The sequence below is a fragment of the Typopeltis vanoorti genome, chromosome 17 (assembly GCF_054136105.1).
Source record: "Typopeltis vanoorti isolate ZY-2024b chromosome 17, IOZ_Tvanoo_1.0, whole genome shotgun sequence".
Taxonomy (NCBI): domain Eukaryota; kingdom Metazoa; phylum Arthropoda; class Arachnida; order Uropygi; family Thelyphonidae; genus Typopeltis; species Typopeltis vanoorti.
In genome coordinates this window covers 30,279,726-30,295,496 of record NC_143565.1, presented here as the reverse complement: position 1 = coordinate 30,295,496, position 15,771 = coordinate 30,279,726, and the positions used below count along the sequence as shown (strand labels likewise).

Sequence of the window (15,771 nt, the reverse complement as noted above, 5' to 3'; positions counted from 1 at the left end):
ATCAACCTGCTAAGTGATTTTATGATATGAAATTTTGTTAGGTAATCTTGTCCCTCAAGCAGTATTTTCTCATCTAATTGAGCAAAATACTGCTTGAGGGACAAGATTACCTAACAAAATTTCATGTCATAAAACATGAAATTTTGTTAGGTAATCTAATTTAGCAGTTGATAAAATTGGAAGTAGGGATGTATATTAGGATTAATTAATTCACTTTTGATCATCTTCGATGAAATGCTGAGATTGGGAATAGTTCCTTCTGAACGTAAGTTTGAAAGGATTATTCCAGTTCATAAGGGTGGGTTATCATACAAAGTGTGGAATTGTTACAAACAAGCAACGAAAAAAATAAGTAGGATTCATATCCATTTTATTCTTTATAGGGATTACTCTTTGAGCATGGTTTCAGTTAAGGAGAGATTAGTTATGACAAATCTGCTTTTTATTATTATTTATTATTATTTAATTTATTTTTTTTTATGATGATGATGTCACAGGAGATGAGTAAGAAATTGAATGACAGGATGTAGTGTTCAGAGAGGCCTTCAAAATGATTTAGGTTCAAATATTAAAGAGTATGTTTCGTTCAGTTAGTTTTAAGAGAGGAAAAAAACAAAAATAAATAGAAGTCATATGAGGATACAAAGCATTTTTGGCTGTATTATCTGTTAGGAGATTTGCCTGTGTATATAAAAAGAAAGTTATTTAATATGCATTATTCCAGTGTTTACCTATGGAGATAAGACATGGGAAATAACTAAAAAAACAGGAAGACAGGTTGCATGTGGCTGCATGTCTCCCTCTTACTTGACCATCAACTATCTTATCCCTCTTACTTGACCATCAAAAAATCTTTGCTAAAGCTCTTCTAACAATTTTCTCTTCTACATACTCTTGTGAAACTTTGTTTTCTGCCTTAAATAATATCAAATCGAAAGGATGAAATAGATTGAGCAATGATATGAGTGCTGCCTGTGCATTAAAATGTGCACACTATGGCCTTTCTATAAAGCAACTTTGTACCAGTACTCAGCAACAGAAAAGTCATTAAATGTAATGTTATTACATTACATTTAACTAATTCTTGAATTATAACATTAACTAGTTCTTGAAGCTTACAGATCTTCATTCATTTATTCTCATAATGAGTACTCCACAGACCTGCCAAAATCTTAGTCACTTGCTTCTGAGTCCTCTACACACACATTATCCAAAGAGGATTCAGGTGACCAGATCTGTGCATAGTAGTCCAGATGTGGCTTTATTAGCCTTATAAAGGAGAATAATAACCTACTTATCTCTGCTTGCCAGTGTATGTTCTTCAAGTCACATATGCTGATGTGCTATTTTGGCCACCATTGTAACATGTCCTATAAACTTCAACTCTGTTCACAGAAACTCCCGAATCCCTGACTTCATCAATTTCCTGCAGTTCATTTCCATCAATATAATAGTACCTTATATGTGGCCATGTTTAACTGGCAGCTATTTACCTTTGTCTATACTGTCAATCTATTTAAGTCATCCTGCAGGATCTTTACATGATCTTCATTGAATATTTCCCATCAAATCATTTCCTATATCATTTGATATACAAATTAAACAACAGAAAATCAAATATTGAGCCTTGTGGTACATTGGTTACCTGTCCTTTCCTGGACTCAACTCCTCCATGGATATGATGGTGGTTAATGTTTGTCCATCAACCACCATCACATATCCATCTGCATTTTCACCAATTTATGCCACAGAATTTTCTATGTGGAATACTGTCGAATGCCTTTGCAAAGTTGAGCAGTATCACTGAGTAGCCATTTCCTTTATCCAGCTTAACTGTCAGTTGATTATAAAAAGTGATTACTAAGGCAAGAACCTTCACAAAACTATGTTGCTCCATATAAAAGAATCATATTCATGTTAACCCGATCCTGAATTTCTCTTTCAGGAAATTCTCCAGTACTTCAACTATCATATGCTTGAGATACTGATCAGCTTATAATTTGCAACTTCTGCCTTGGATTATGCACTGGAACTATTTTGATCCCTTCTACTCTCCTGGCACGTTCCAAACTGAGGCTGAAATTAAATTTGGCCAGAGCAGGTGCTAATTCCCTTGCACCGTCTCATAATACACAGGCTGGTATGTCATTCCCATGGCCATGTTTGCATTAAGGTTTAGCAGCACCCCAGTTTATTTACCTCTGTTTTCCCATCAGTCAGTGTCACATCTGTCACTGCAAAATCACCACTTGGATGGTACATCCTTGCAGAATGATCATTTAGTAATTCAACTATTTGGTTTGTTTTTGTTACTTCCCCATCATCATCATCATCAGTACTTTTTAAAGTCTTTCACATTCATTCCTTCTTTTACTTGTCACATAGCAAAATAATTATGTAGGATTTCTTTTGTCTTCATCAGCTAGTTTCCTCCCATAATTAGCTTTGGCCTTTCTTACTATACAGATCATCTTTCTTTCCTGTGCCTTGTACTGGTCATGGGCATGCTGATCATCTTTTTCTTTTCTACAACTCTTGCTTAAAGATGCTGCTCATTCCACCTAACTCTTACCTGATTTTTCTTTCTGACTTTGGGTATACCAGTTTGGATATACTGCATTCTTCAAATATCTCTTGACCATTCTCCCATGCACTGCTAACATCTTTCCGCAGAAAATTCTTATGTCATGGCTGCTCTAACTTCTCAGTTTGTCATAATCACTTTCCCCAAGCATATACAGTGTGGCTACATTGGTTACTGCTAAGTTTTCTGGTGCTATGGCCAGATCTAGCACTTGGGAACTTCTTGTCCCTTCCTTGCTGTCTCAGGTGATTATTTCTGAGCCGTATAAATTCTATTTCCTTTTCTCTCTCTGATCATTCCCTCTTCCAATCTATCCCCCTAGTTGAAGTCTCCTCCTCCTCCTATACTAATTACCCAACCTGCACTCTTTGTGCTAATTTGCCATTGCACATTGTTAACATTCTCCCTTGTAAACCCCCCCCCACACACACACCAGTGTATAGCTACAACCAGCTATATATTTCATCCAGCTGGCCTCTATCTCACACTAGATAGCCTCAAATGTACTGTCCTTTGTATCCATGACTTCCTGATGTACTTCTCTTTGTGTTCAGTTCTTCTGCTATCATTAGCAAAATCCCTTCCATTCTGTTCCCTCTGTCTTCTCTGAATTATATTCCTTGCATTTTATCCATGTGATTAAATCATCCTTTCAATCAAGTTTTACTAATGTCTATAACTTTTGTCCAAGCTGAACAGACCAATGCCAAACTATCCTGACCATTAATTCTAAATTCTTCTGGCATTAGAATAAATGAACTGCAATATCTCCTTCTCGTAACCTCTCTTACACCTTGTGTTGATTATCACACTAAATAACATAAAGAACCTGAGAATTACGTTCAGCATCATGTATGTGATCACTTTCTCACTTACCAATGGCTACAGGTTGCCTGGACCCACAATCACTAGCATCCCCCTTAAATATTAGTTTCCCTACCATGACCTCTCACTGAACAGTACTTTCTCAAGACACCTGACTTCGAATCCATTCAAATACATAGGATCCACCTGATAAAAGTCCTTTCATCCCTCAAACTCACTGCATATCCACGAACTCTAGAGCATTCCTCCTGCAAACAGAGGGTATTGACTAAGTGTACAGAGAGAGAGAGATTGTATCATGATAATTATAAGAATCAGTTGGCAGGGTGTAATCTGATGAATTATCTATGAGGAAATTAACTAATATACATATACACATTCAATTAGGATATATATATATATATATATATATAAATAGGTAGTAGCAGTTTGTTGCACTTGGCTGAAACAGTCCTTATCTACCAGACGACATAATAATAATAAAAGATGAAGAGAAAACAAATATATGAAGTTTATCTTTTTTTTTTTTTTTTTGGGTGGGGGTAGAAAATATGTGGAATCATTTTCATTAATGGTTATAGAAGCAGTGAATTTATGCCACTTTAAGAAATAATTAAATAATTTTTATGCTGGAGGATGGGTTAATATAAAAACTATGCATAATGGTTATCTAATTTGGCAGTATTGAACATGGTCATATTGTTATGTGTTTATGTATAAATATATATGGAAAAAATAATAATAATAAAAAGTTTAGAGAATGAATGAAAGGAAGAAGATGAGTGAATATAAACAAGCTATTCTCTCTGAGACTAGTGATTTTTTGTGACATTTTGGAGACAAATCTTTAGAGGTTTGAGAGCTAGCTGAGGAATTAGATAAGTACCAGATCGACATAATTGGGGTGACTGAAACAAAAAAAAACAAAAACTGGTGAGATCTTTCTGAGCAATAAATAGAAAATGTTATATTCAGGCAATGACAATCAAGGAAAAGGAGTAGCCATAGTATGCAACACAAAATACGAGGCTAATCTTCTTGAATGGCAGCCAGTCTCAAGTAGAGTAATGTGGGCAAATATGAAAATGGGGAACTGGACAATGAGACTTATTTGTGCCTATGGTCCCACAGAAGGTTCTACTAAGGTAGAAGTGGAGGAATTTTGTGAGGCTTCAGAAAAAGCAACTGACACAATGAAAAAGGAAAAGTTGGTCCTTGTTGGAGATCTAAATAGCAGAGTAGGAAATGATTGTGAGACTGGGAAAATTTGGAGAAAAGAGCAAAGCTAATAATAATGGCAAATATCTGTTGGCTTTCTGCTCAGGACATGGACTGGTTATTATTAACACCATGTTCCAACATAAAAATGTGCACAAATTCACATGGAGAGAAGAGGCAAGGAATAAGAAAAGTCTCATTGACTATGTTATTGTTGATAGTGATGTTTTCTCCCTGGTGCTGGACACCAGAGTGTATAGAGGATTTGAAATTGGAAGTGATCACTATTTAGTCTTGAGCAGGATAAAATTGAATTTCATATTGAAAAGAATAACATGTAAGAAAGTTTTAAAGCGAATAAAAGTTGAGCAGCTCTCAGATGTGAACTGTCGACTAAAATACACAAAGATTATTGAAGAAAAAATGAAAGAGTTTGAGAATAGGAATCAAACCTTGGAGATTCAGTGGCAAACTCTGAAGAAAACATTGATTGATTCTGCCATAGAGGCATGTGGTGAGGTTATCTGCAAGGATAAAAAAATCAGAACTCCCTGGTGGACACAGGAAGTTAAAGAGGCAGTGAAGGAAAAGAAGAAAGCATATCAAAAGTTCCTGAAAAAGATATCCTTGAAGTATGGAGTAATTTGAAAAACTGCTAAATGAAACAAGCAGTGATGACAGCGCAGTAGTAAAAAAACACTGACCAGGAATGCATATCCATACTTGAAGTAGAAAAAGCCATCAAAGGCTTGAAATATGGAAAGGCAGCAGGGGTAGATGATATTCGACCAGAAATGCTGAAGTATGGTGGTATAAGAGTCTTACAGTGGCTGCACTGCATAGTTCAGAAAGCCTGGACAGAGGGACGAATTCCCGATGATTGGAGTAGAGGTCTCATAGTACCCATATATAAAGAGGGAAATAAAACTGAATGTGAGAATTACAGAGGTATTTCCCTACTGAGTGTTCCTGGCAAGATCTATGCAAGTATACTTGAGAAACGGTTGAGAAGAATTGTGGAAGAAAAGCTTGGTGAAGAATAAGCTGAATTCAGGCCAAATAGAGGCTGTCAGGATCAGATCTTCACTTTACGACAAATAGTCGAGAAAGCATGGGAATATAACAGAGATCTGTATTTAAGTTTTGTCGATTTGGAAAAGGCATATGACAAGGTGCCAAGAGAGAAGCTATTCAATACACTACAGTTATATGGTGTCAATGGGGCATTATATCAAGCAATACTTAGTCTTTATTTGAGTTGTAAGTCAGCAGTTAGAATTGAAGGAAGTACAGGAAGATGGTTTAATGTTAAATCTGGTGTGAGACAAGGATGTACATTATCCCCTCTGTTATTCATTATCTATATGGATCACATTATGAAGGAAAGTGGTATTAAACATGATATCAAAATTGGAGATGTTAATGTCAGCTCTTTGCTTTATGCGGATGATGTTATACTTCTAAATAAATCCGCTACAAGTCTGCAAGATTCTCTGACTAAATTGAATAGCTGTTGTAATAGATATGGTATGAGGTCAGCAATAAAAAGACAAAGACAATGAAAATAGGCAGAATCATTGAAAATGTCAACTGTGTTGTGAATGGAGAACCTGTGGAACAAGTGAAACATTTCAGCTACTTAGGCATGATTTTTACTGAAGATGGTAAATTAAATATAGAAACAGACAACAGAATCAGCAAAGCTGGTATGGTAGGAAGTCAATTGAATAAATTCATATGGAATAAGAGAGAAATTAGTCGGAACACTAAATTAGCTGTATACAAGACAGTGTTCAAACCAATTTTAACTTATGGATCTGAGAGCTGGGTCAGAAGTAAAACACTTGACCAAAGACTAGAGATCGCAGATATGAGAGTCCTGAGAAAGATTATAGGCATGAACAGATGGCATCAATGGCAATATCATATTAAAAATGAGGATATTAGGAAAGAACTTGACATTGTCAGCATCCAGGAATGCATTAGCAGAGCTAATCTCAGGTGGTATGGTCACTTAAACAGCATGGGCGAAGAAAGATTAGCAAAACAAGTGTTCTCTGCCAGGTTGGCAGCAAAACGACCCAGAGGAAGACCAAGATGTAGGTGGATTGATACGGTACAAAGCACCTTAGACGATAGAAATATAAGATCTGATAATGTTGGAGTCTTGACAAGTAACAGACTGAATTGAAAAAAATTGTAGATAGGAAGTTAGTAATGATGTAATTTTTTTCATGTAGTACTGTCATATCCTGTACATCCCTTGAGGGTACATGGCAAGAATTTGATGATGATGATCTTTAGAGGTACCTGTGGCATAATAATTTAATAACTTAACACGTATAAAACCAACAGTAATAATTTTAATGAATTAAAAGTACAAATATTTCGTACTGAAAGTAACAGTACATCATCAGTGTTGAACAAACAGTTAAAAGAAGGGAATACAAAGTACAGTAAAACCCAGAAGTTATGCGGTAGGTGGGACCAACAAAAAGTGGCTAAGTCGAATTCTCGTAACTCGGGATATAATTTTGCATGTAATTTATATATACAAACATACAATTGGGACCAAAGGTTTACAAAAACACCTATATTTTTTAAGAAATATAATCGTAATTGTAGTTTTTCATACATAAAAAAAAGAAAGTTATTTCGATGTCTTCATAAAATCTAATAGATTCGTCTGACGGCATAATGTCTTTTTCTTGTCACACAAAATTTCTTCATAGCAAGCTAATGATTTTTTTATTTCTTGCCCTGTGGCTACAGTTTGTTCCTCGTTAGAATCTACGTCCTCCAAAATCTGTAAACCTTTCTTTTATGATTGCTCTTACTGTGGATTCCTGTAGATCGAACTTCTTTGCTAGCTCACAAATTTTCATTCCGCCTTCAAAATCCTTAATAATGTTGAATTTTGTTTCCAAAGTCAATGTTTTTCTTTTCTTGCTAGCTGTAGAAGAATCGGACTTGCTTCTTTTGAACGACTTTATTATTTTTTATGTGATAAAATTTTTTATCAAGAACATAACATTAAACAGTCGCAAGGTTTGTAGACTAAAAGTCGTGTATGAATGGAGACCGCACGAAACAAGTTAGTGCTTGTTCACAGCATGTGTGACACCGGCGAATGCGGCTGGTGCCTGAATGATACAACTAGTGGTGAGGCGTGAAGCAGGACGGGAATACATACATATAAGAAACCACGTAACTCCGGATTCTTGTAATTTGGGGTATGACTGTACATCTTTCCCCAGAAAATTCTTATGTCATGGCTGCTCTAACTTCTCAATTTGTCATAATTTGTTACAGCATGCCAGAAGATTAATTAAAATAATATTAAACAATTCTTTAAACATAATTATTTCATTGATGGGTGCCTAAGATAATCTCTTTCTCTATCAAAAGTTTGGGAGATTCTTATCTTAAGCAACCATCAATGAAATAATTATCTTTAAAGAATTATTTAATATTATTTTAATTAATCTTCTGGCACGGCACAACAATTTAATTGGTGATCTCTTTACTTTGTATTCCATTCCTTTAACTGTTTGTTCTACACTGATGATGTACTGTTACTTTCAGTACGAAATATTTGTACTTTTAATTCATTAAATTATTACTGTTGGTTTTATACATGTTAAGTTATTAATTTTGGAGACAGTGGTGATTAGTCACCATGTTTCATTTGCTCTTTGTGTCCCCCCAGGTACTGAATTAGTCAATTTGAGAACATGGGTATGGGGTTAGTTTTTGTCCAGCTGCTCCAATGTTTCCTTCAGTTAAATTAAACTTATCAAGAAATTATACTATCCTTTATCCAAGTATAAACATGTAAGCAAACAAAGTATCTTCACAACTAGGCTACTTGTATATAGAGGCTAATGACTTCTCATTAATTGCCTTAGTATTACATAATGCAAAGCACACATCCCTTCAGACATGTATAATATCTGAAGGGATGTGTGCATTATGGGAAGGGCCACTACCCAAACTGGTTTTGACCTTCATTGAGGTACTGTTAAGGTGTTGGTGCCTCTCTCCAAAAACTCTGAGCAATCTACAAGATTACTTTAAATCTCAATGACCCAAAATCCTAAACCAATCAAATATAAGATTACCACCCAGTTTATTGGAGTAGCTTGAAAATGTTTGTTTGGTCTCCAGATTATCTAACTTAGCCCATTCATGGTATGAAAATACTATAGTGAACTCTTAGAGCAATCCAATTCCTGTAAGGGACTGAATAGGTTAGGGCAGGGTTTCTCAAACTGTGTTCCGTGGAAGGTGAATAGGTGTTCCGCGAGAAGTTCTGGAATTTGTCATTTTAGTTTTGTAAGCATTTTTCATGAATAAATATTCTGAGGAGAATAATATTCGTGAATATGTCGAAAAGCTCAGACCCAGAACTCCTAATATCATCTGTGTATCATTAATTTGCACACATCAAAACATTTCAGCATTTGGGAAAGGGAATACCACTGTTTATGATGGGTCATAAAAATTGCCTGCAAGCGGATTCTAACAATGGTGGGCATATCCTCTGTTCTCAAAACTGAAGGAAATGACATCTGTGTAGCAAATGTAAGTGACCAAGCGGCATATTTTTAAATGTGGAAATATTCATGAATTATCGTTAATTTTCAAAATCAGATCAAAATCTTTCAACAATTGAGAAAGAGAATCGGTCATAAACAGTGGTTTATGACCGATTATAAAAATTGCAAGCCGATTACAACAATGGGTGGAGTGTTCTCAAAACTGAACGAAATAACATCTGTGTTGCAAATGTCAGTGACCAATCAGCAAGAAAGTGTAAAGAAAATTTTCCCACTGAAATTGAAGATTGAGGTAGTCTGTATCCGGTTCTCAAATCTATTAATACTGAATACTTTCTTCGCAAGTTTGTACTGCAGCGTGTAAGTGCTTGTTCTGAAACCGGAGTGCCGTGATTTTTTTAAAAAGTAATAGGAATACAGATTTAAATTCTAATATGAATAAGAGACAAGGCACTTTTGTTTAATTTTGGTACTAAGAAATCTCTTTTTGAAGGTGTTTGTGACGGAACAGAGTCATCCACCTCAAGCCTACAAAGATCTCCAGGATGTACACAAGGAGGGGAAAACTACCAGCACACAGCAGAAAAAGTCTGCATTCACTCGTAAGTACTTATAATAATATTATAAATATATTTGGTGATCAGAATAGGATATGTCAAAGATATGTGACAAATTAATTGAATTATAGTTAATTGATGCTTTAATTAAATCAATTATCAATTATTAATGATTACTAAAAATCAGCTAAATTACCAATTAATTATTAATTAATACATTACAAAATAAACAAGGTGTTCCGTGAAAAATTCAGTATTTGTGAAGTGTTCTGTCGTAGAAAAAGTTTGAGAAACCCTGGGTTAGGGGATCATTTGCTATAACAAATTTCCTTTAGAACAGCATTGTGCTTATAAGACTTTAGCAGTTGGTCGCGGATGAGGAAATTTGTTACTGTGAAAGTTGAATTTTTTTTTTTTTTTGAGTGATATCCACATAAAAAACGAATTATACCTGGCTTTAAAGAGAGCCTTCTGTAATTTTTAAAACTCCTAATGGGAATATTCCTTAACGGTATTGTCAATTGCATTATGGTATTAGAAACCCTGCATTTCCAGGAAGGGAACTGTGCCACTTTCATATGAGACCAGTTAAAAGTCTCATATGAAAAAGTCATTAAAAAAGGTTCTGTGTATCCTAGTAGGATTCAACCTCAAGTCTTTCAAACCAAAGGGCACTGTCATTACCAACTAAGCTATGGAAAAAGTTATATTTAAATATACTTAAAAAGAAAGAAAGACAGTGTTTTTCTTTTAATTAATATCTTTACTATAAATAATCTGTACACTTATTTTAACTATTATCCTCTCTCTTCCAACTGAAAGCTAGCATTAGTGGCTCTTCTAAGTGACTCTAAAAATGATCCTTCTTCTCTCAAGAATTCCTTATCCTAAATAAATACAAAAATGAATTCAGCATTATGAAATAAACATATTACTATGAAGAAAAGGGTCTAAATGGTTCTTGACACTGAAGGCTATTTAAAGAAAGGCTAATAAATATCCATGTCTTCTTCTTTCTTTTAATAGCCAAGTGACAAAATAAGGTTTACCTTTGACACAGTTTCAAAAGAAACTGTGGCAGAGGACAGGAGAATATAACTTTCAATATGAGAATTGCCATCCTACTCCAAAGACAGTAAGCTCTGCCCAGATGTCTTTAACATTTGGCTTTTATAAATGCTTTTGATGGAAAGTTTTTTAAACTGAAACCCTCTCTATATCACAGAATCTCATGTTTCAAATTTTAGTTGTATTTTTCAACTAAATAATGATCTCTTGATCAGCTTATAAATTATAACTATTGAGAAAACAGCCCAAGACCTTCAAAGATCTTGGGATTGAAAACTACTAAAAGTAAGGTTAACAGAAATAGCGTTCGCTGCCAAGGTCAAAACTTTTAGAGTTCAATAGCTATGATTTTCATAACAAGAAAGAGTGCACTTATGTTATCCTACTTGATAACAAACAAACGAGATTTCTATCTGGTTTCTGATGAGAACTAATAGTTTTAAACAGCTTTTGGGGTCAGTGAAAACCATTAATATATGAGCTATGGGCAGGGTTTATCGTCATTTAAGTTATGTAATACCAAGACTGCTCTCACACTGAAGGTTGTATTCTTGTAAATTCTCAATTACTTTCAAAACTTATTAACTTAAAAGTAGATATCCACTAATCTTTTAATAAAATTATTTTATCATGTGATGATTATAAACACATTTACTAATTTGTTATCATAATATTACAGATTAACATTTTCTATTAGTGTTCCAATAGTGAACAACAAAAATAATTTAGCACTTAAACACTTACACAAAACTTCCTGTCAAGGTAGGATTCACATGCCACAACCTGTTGGATGCAAACAAGAGATGCTATTCACTCAGCCATTCAGATGGGCAATCTGTTTTATTTTAAAGAACTTCAATAAGACTTGCTATCAGTGTATGGTTAGCCACCATTAATAGTTAATTTTTCTCACTTCAAATTAGAGAGAGATAGGTGTAGCAAGTTTCCCCCCACTGCTTAAGAAAGTAAATTATACTTAAGAATTTATATTTTTGTTTTCATTCTTTATTCAAGCATGAGAAAACAAAAGTTGCACATAAAATATGTTCATAACAAGGCTATTTGTAAACAAGAGGCAGTTTTATTTCATCGTTAATTATTCTTGAAGTTATTATTCTTCTTACTATAATTATATTTTTTATAATTTATAATTATAATTTGAGTACAAGAATATAATTATTCTTATAGTCCAGAAAACCTGGAAGAAACTTAGTTTTCTTAACAAGTTCTCTCTAAAATTAAGTTTGCTCTGGATATTGAGAATAATAAACTTCCATTTTTAGATGTTCTAATAAAAATAAATAAATAAAACAGAAAGGAGGAATATCTTTAGAAGCTATAGGAAGCCAACTCATATGGAACGATATCTTCTTGCCAGCTCCTTTCATCATCTACAGCAAAGATTAGGGATTATCACAATCTTAAAGAGCTATGCTACAAGAATAATTAAAGATGAAACAAAAAAGAAAAAATAACTTAATCTCTTTTTTTCACTGATTTTTTTCACAACAGCTGCTTGAAAAAGTTACTAAAATTGTTGAAAAGAAACCAACTCATATGACAGCAAAAGAAGATTATAAAGGTATCATTTCCTTATCTTACACTGAAAAAGCTTCAAGATATATATAGCTTATTTTCTAAGATAAGTCAATATCAGAACTCCTTTTAAACACGTTCACACTGTAAAATTTCTTCAGTCTCCAAAAGACAGTTCATTTTGAAAAACATCCTGGAATATACAAGATTCCACATATCTGTGGCAAAGCTTATGGTAGACAGACCAGAAGAAGTTCTGATATGGTTTTTCAGAGATGATTCTCAAGTCTGTTCGCATTTTTTTTGTTCTCCAAAAGCCACTGTTTCTTTTTAAAAACATCCTGAAATATACAACATTCCATGTATCTGTGACAAAGTTTATATCAGACAGATTGGAATATAAGTTTGGAGATTCATAAAAAAAAGGTCACCAAGGAGATGTGAAGTATGGAAAAAAAAAAGAAAAAAAAAAGGCCTTGCTACACAGGTTTTCCTAGAACATCATGAAATGGATTGGTCTTCTGCCTCGATGCCTTATCTAGATGACAATCTTTTAACATTTAAGGAATTTTAAGAGACAGTAAGATCACATGGCAAATTAAATCAGGGAATACATCCTATCCTCTTTCTTCATAACAAGTCTCTCGTACATCTTTGCGAGTTATCAGATGTCAGTTATGCCAATAACCATCTCAAGACCTTGTACAACAATGAATAGATCATGCTTCATGTGTCAAATGATGCACATGATTGATCTACATTTTCATTAATATTATACATTGTTAGAAGTGTTCAGAATTTTTGTATGATCTCAAAGTATATGTACACATATGTTCTTCAGCATTTTTATTTAATTATAAGGGGTATAAGACTTGAATTTTTTTTCTTCTAATTATCAGTTTGTTGTTACTGCATTTATGTTGTGAGAAAAGCACAATTAATTACATTTTTTTATACAGTTGTGCACGGTTTATATATTATATTTATATATAGTGTTAATTTTTAACAAAGTGAATGTAATAGAAGATTCACTTGATTCTAAGTTAGTCTATCCAAAATGAGGATTATAATTTAATGTTTGGATAAGTTTAAAATACATAAAACATTTATTTCACTGCAAATGTGAGATTTATCGCTTTCAATACTGTGACGATAACTCGAAATAGTGGCTCTTTTTCTAACTTCATGACTAAAGCAGAAACCAGAAGCATTATGCATTGCAGGACTATACACATGTGAAAAGAATGCAGTGATGAAATAAACAGCAGAGGAAAAATTGTAAGAGTGAGATAGAAAAAGAGATATGGGAGAATTTTTGAAACTAGTTAGTGGAAAGCTTCACTAACAAATGTATACATTTCGGATCAAACTTGTGTCTCTAGATTTCAGTACAGAAATTTAATACTGCTCAGAGTTGATAGAACTATTACAGCCATTTTATACACACGTGTATAAAATGTTTACACATTTTTCTGATGAAATTGTTAGTTATTTACAATGAAAAGTGGAGGTTTTGTTACCATAATAAATCTATAAATAAAATGCTGCAAATATATAGTTTAATATAATAAGACAGAGTACATGTCTTAAAAACTGCACTTGGTAAATACCAGGCAAATTTAGTGATTGTAGCTGTCTTTGATCAATTGGTGTTTTTTTTTTCTTTCTATTCTTTATGCCAACACTTCACTTAAAGGTTATAATGTTAAGTTACAAAACTAGAAAAAGTTGAAAACAGCTCAAAATTCTTTACTAAATTCAAGACCAACATGAATAACAGTTCAGAAGGAAAGAATTAGTGTATAGTTTATGAATTTTCTTCTGCCTGCAGTTTTCAAGAAATAAAATTATATATCTACTGGAGGAAAAAATAAACTGAAAAAATGAATTATCACTACCATACATGCATGCAAAGCAAAATTAATAAAAATGCAACTTAGCAATTATTTATAATTAACCTTGGCAGCAGTAATCTTCCAAATTAGAAGGCCTGGATCATTCTTTCTTTGGCTGAGAATACTAGATTTTTCTTCTGATAAAGTTTGTGGCTGAGTCTTTATTATTATTGGAGGTAAAGCTAAAAAAAAATTATCATTGAGAACTGGCATTTTGTATTAATGAATAAATGATTATTTCATACTGATACATATTTGATACAAGAAAAATGAAATAGCTGTATTTAAATTCTAATATCACACTATACTAAAGCAGATAATCAAATACATGTTTTCTTAAACTATGAACTAAAAATCATACCTGAATATTATTATTATTATAATACAGATACCTCAGTGGATTCCAAAGACTCATCTTGGGAGACCCACACTAACTATTATTCATATAATACCTATCATACCTCTCCTTAAACTCATTCATTATCAGGGCACTCACAACTACCCAAACAATGGGCAGCAGTGTTTGGGTAGTTGTGAATGCCCTGATTGGGTAAGTCTTATATGTGCACTCTTGTTTGTACTTGCAAGCGCATATGAGCACACGCGCACTCACACATACAGAAACCCTTTATTTCCACCATCATCGAATTTCTAATATGTAACCTCCATTGGAATTGAGGGTTCAGGATATTATGATAACATGTCAGGTCTCTGAAAATGTTAGATTTTATATTTCAGTCTTCAAAGACACTTCTAACTGCATCAATCCACCTACATCTTGGTCTTCTTCTGTGTCTATTATTATTATCATCATCAGATCTCTATGGAGTCTAAGGACTCACTGCAGGTGGTCCCCCCCCCACACACACACTCATGCAAAAAGATCAATCAACCATGTCTCACACCCATTCACACTTCACTCACCATACTTTTAGGCAATGCATTCCACTCACCAATCACTCTCCATGGAAAGAACCTGCTCCTCATTCCCTTCTTACACAGCTTCCAGAGATGGCCTCTGTACTACCCTTATCTCCCTCTTCTTTATGAAAAATCTTCTCCACATTAATCTGGTAGAAATCCATCACCAACTTATACATCTATCACATCCCCTCTCCTATTCATAAGGCTGTGCAAGATGAATTCCCTCAAGCATATCATACAGTCCATCATCGACTTAATGAACCTTCTCTGGACCCTCTTCAATGACATTCTCATCCACCTGAAAACCAGGTTACCAAATCTGCACACAGTAGCCCATATGCAGCCTAATCAAGGCCTTAGAATTATAACCTCTTTGCTTCCACCTGCCAAAGACCTCCTCATTATTGCTATAATTCACTGTGATGTTCTTATAATTCTAGCAATGTGATCTCTAAACTTTAAGTCTCTGTCCACCATCACTCCCAGATTTTTCTCCAGTTAAGCCAGTCATAATGTCATTAGCATACAAGTTAAACAATAATGGCCACAAAAAACCACCCCTGTGGCACTGTACTAGTGACCTTCCCTTTTTGGGATACCACTTC

The 15,771-nt window shown here is 34.0% G+C and overlaps 1 protein-coding gene across 3 annotated transcripts in view; it reads right to left on the bottom strand.

Moving 5' to 3' along the window:
• Window positions 1–10,522: 10,522 nt before the first annotated feature.
• Window positions 10,523–15,771, bottom strand: part of LOC150097258 (uncharacterized) — a 195,583-nt gene continuing 190,334 nt past the window's right edge. For all 3 annotated transcript variants that reach the window (XM_090407101.1, XM_090407100.1, XM_090407102.1), the window contains exons 19-20: window positions 14,306–14,424; window positions 10,523–10,630 (exon numbers count right to left, since the gene is read on the bottom strand). In XM_090407101.1, coding sequence (XP_090263227.1) covers window positions 10,541–10,630; window positions 14,306–14,424 — 209 coding nt within the window. In that variant the 3' untranslated portion in view covers window positions 10,523–10,540. The remainder of the gene's footprint in view (window positions 10,631–14,305; window positions 14,425–15,771) is intronic.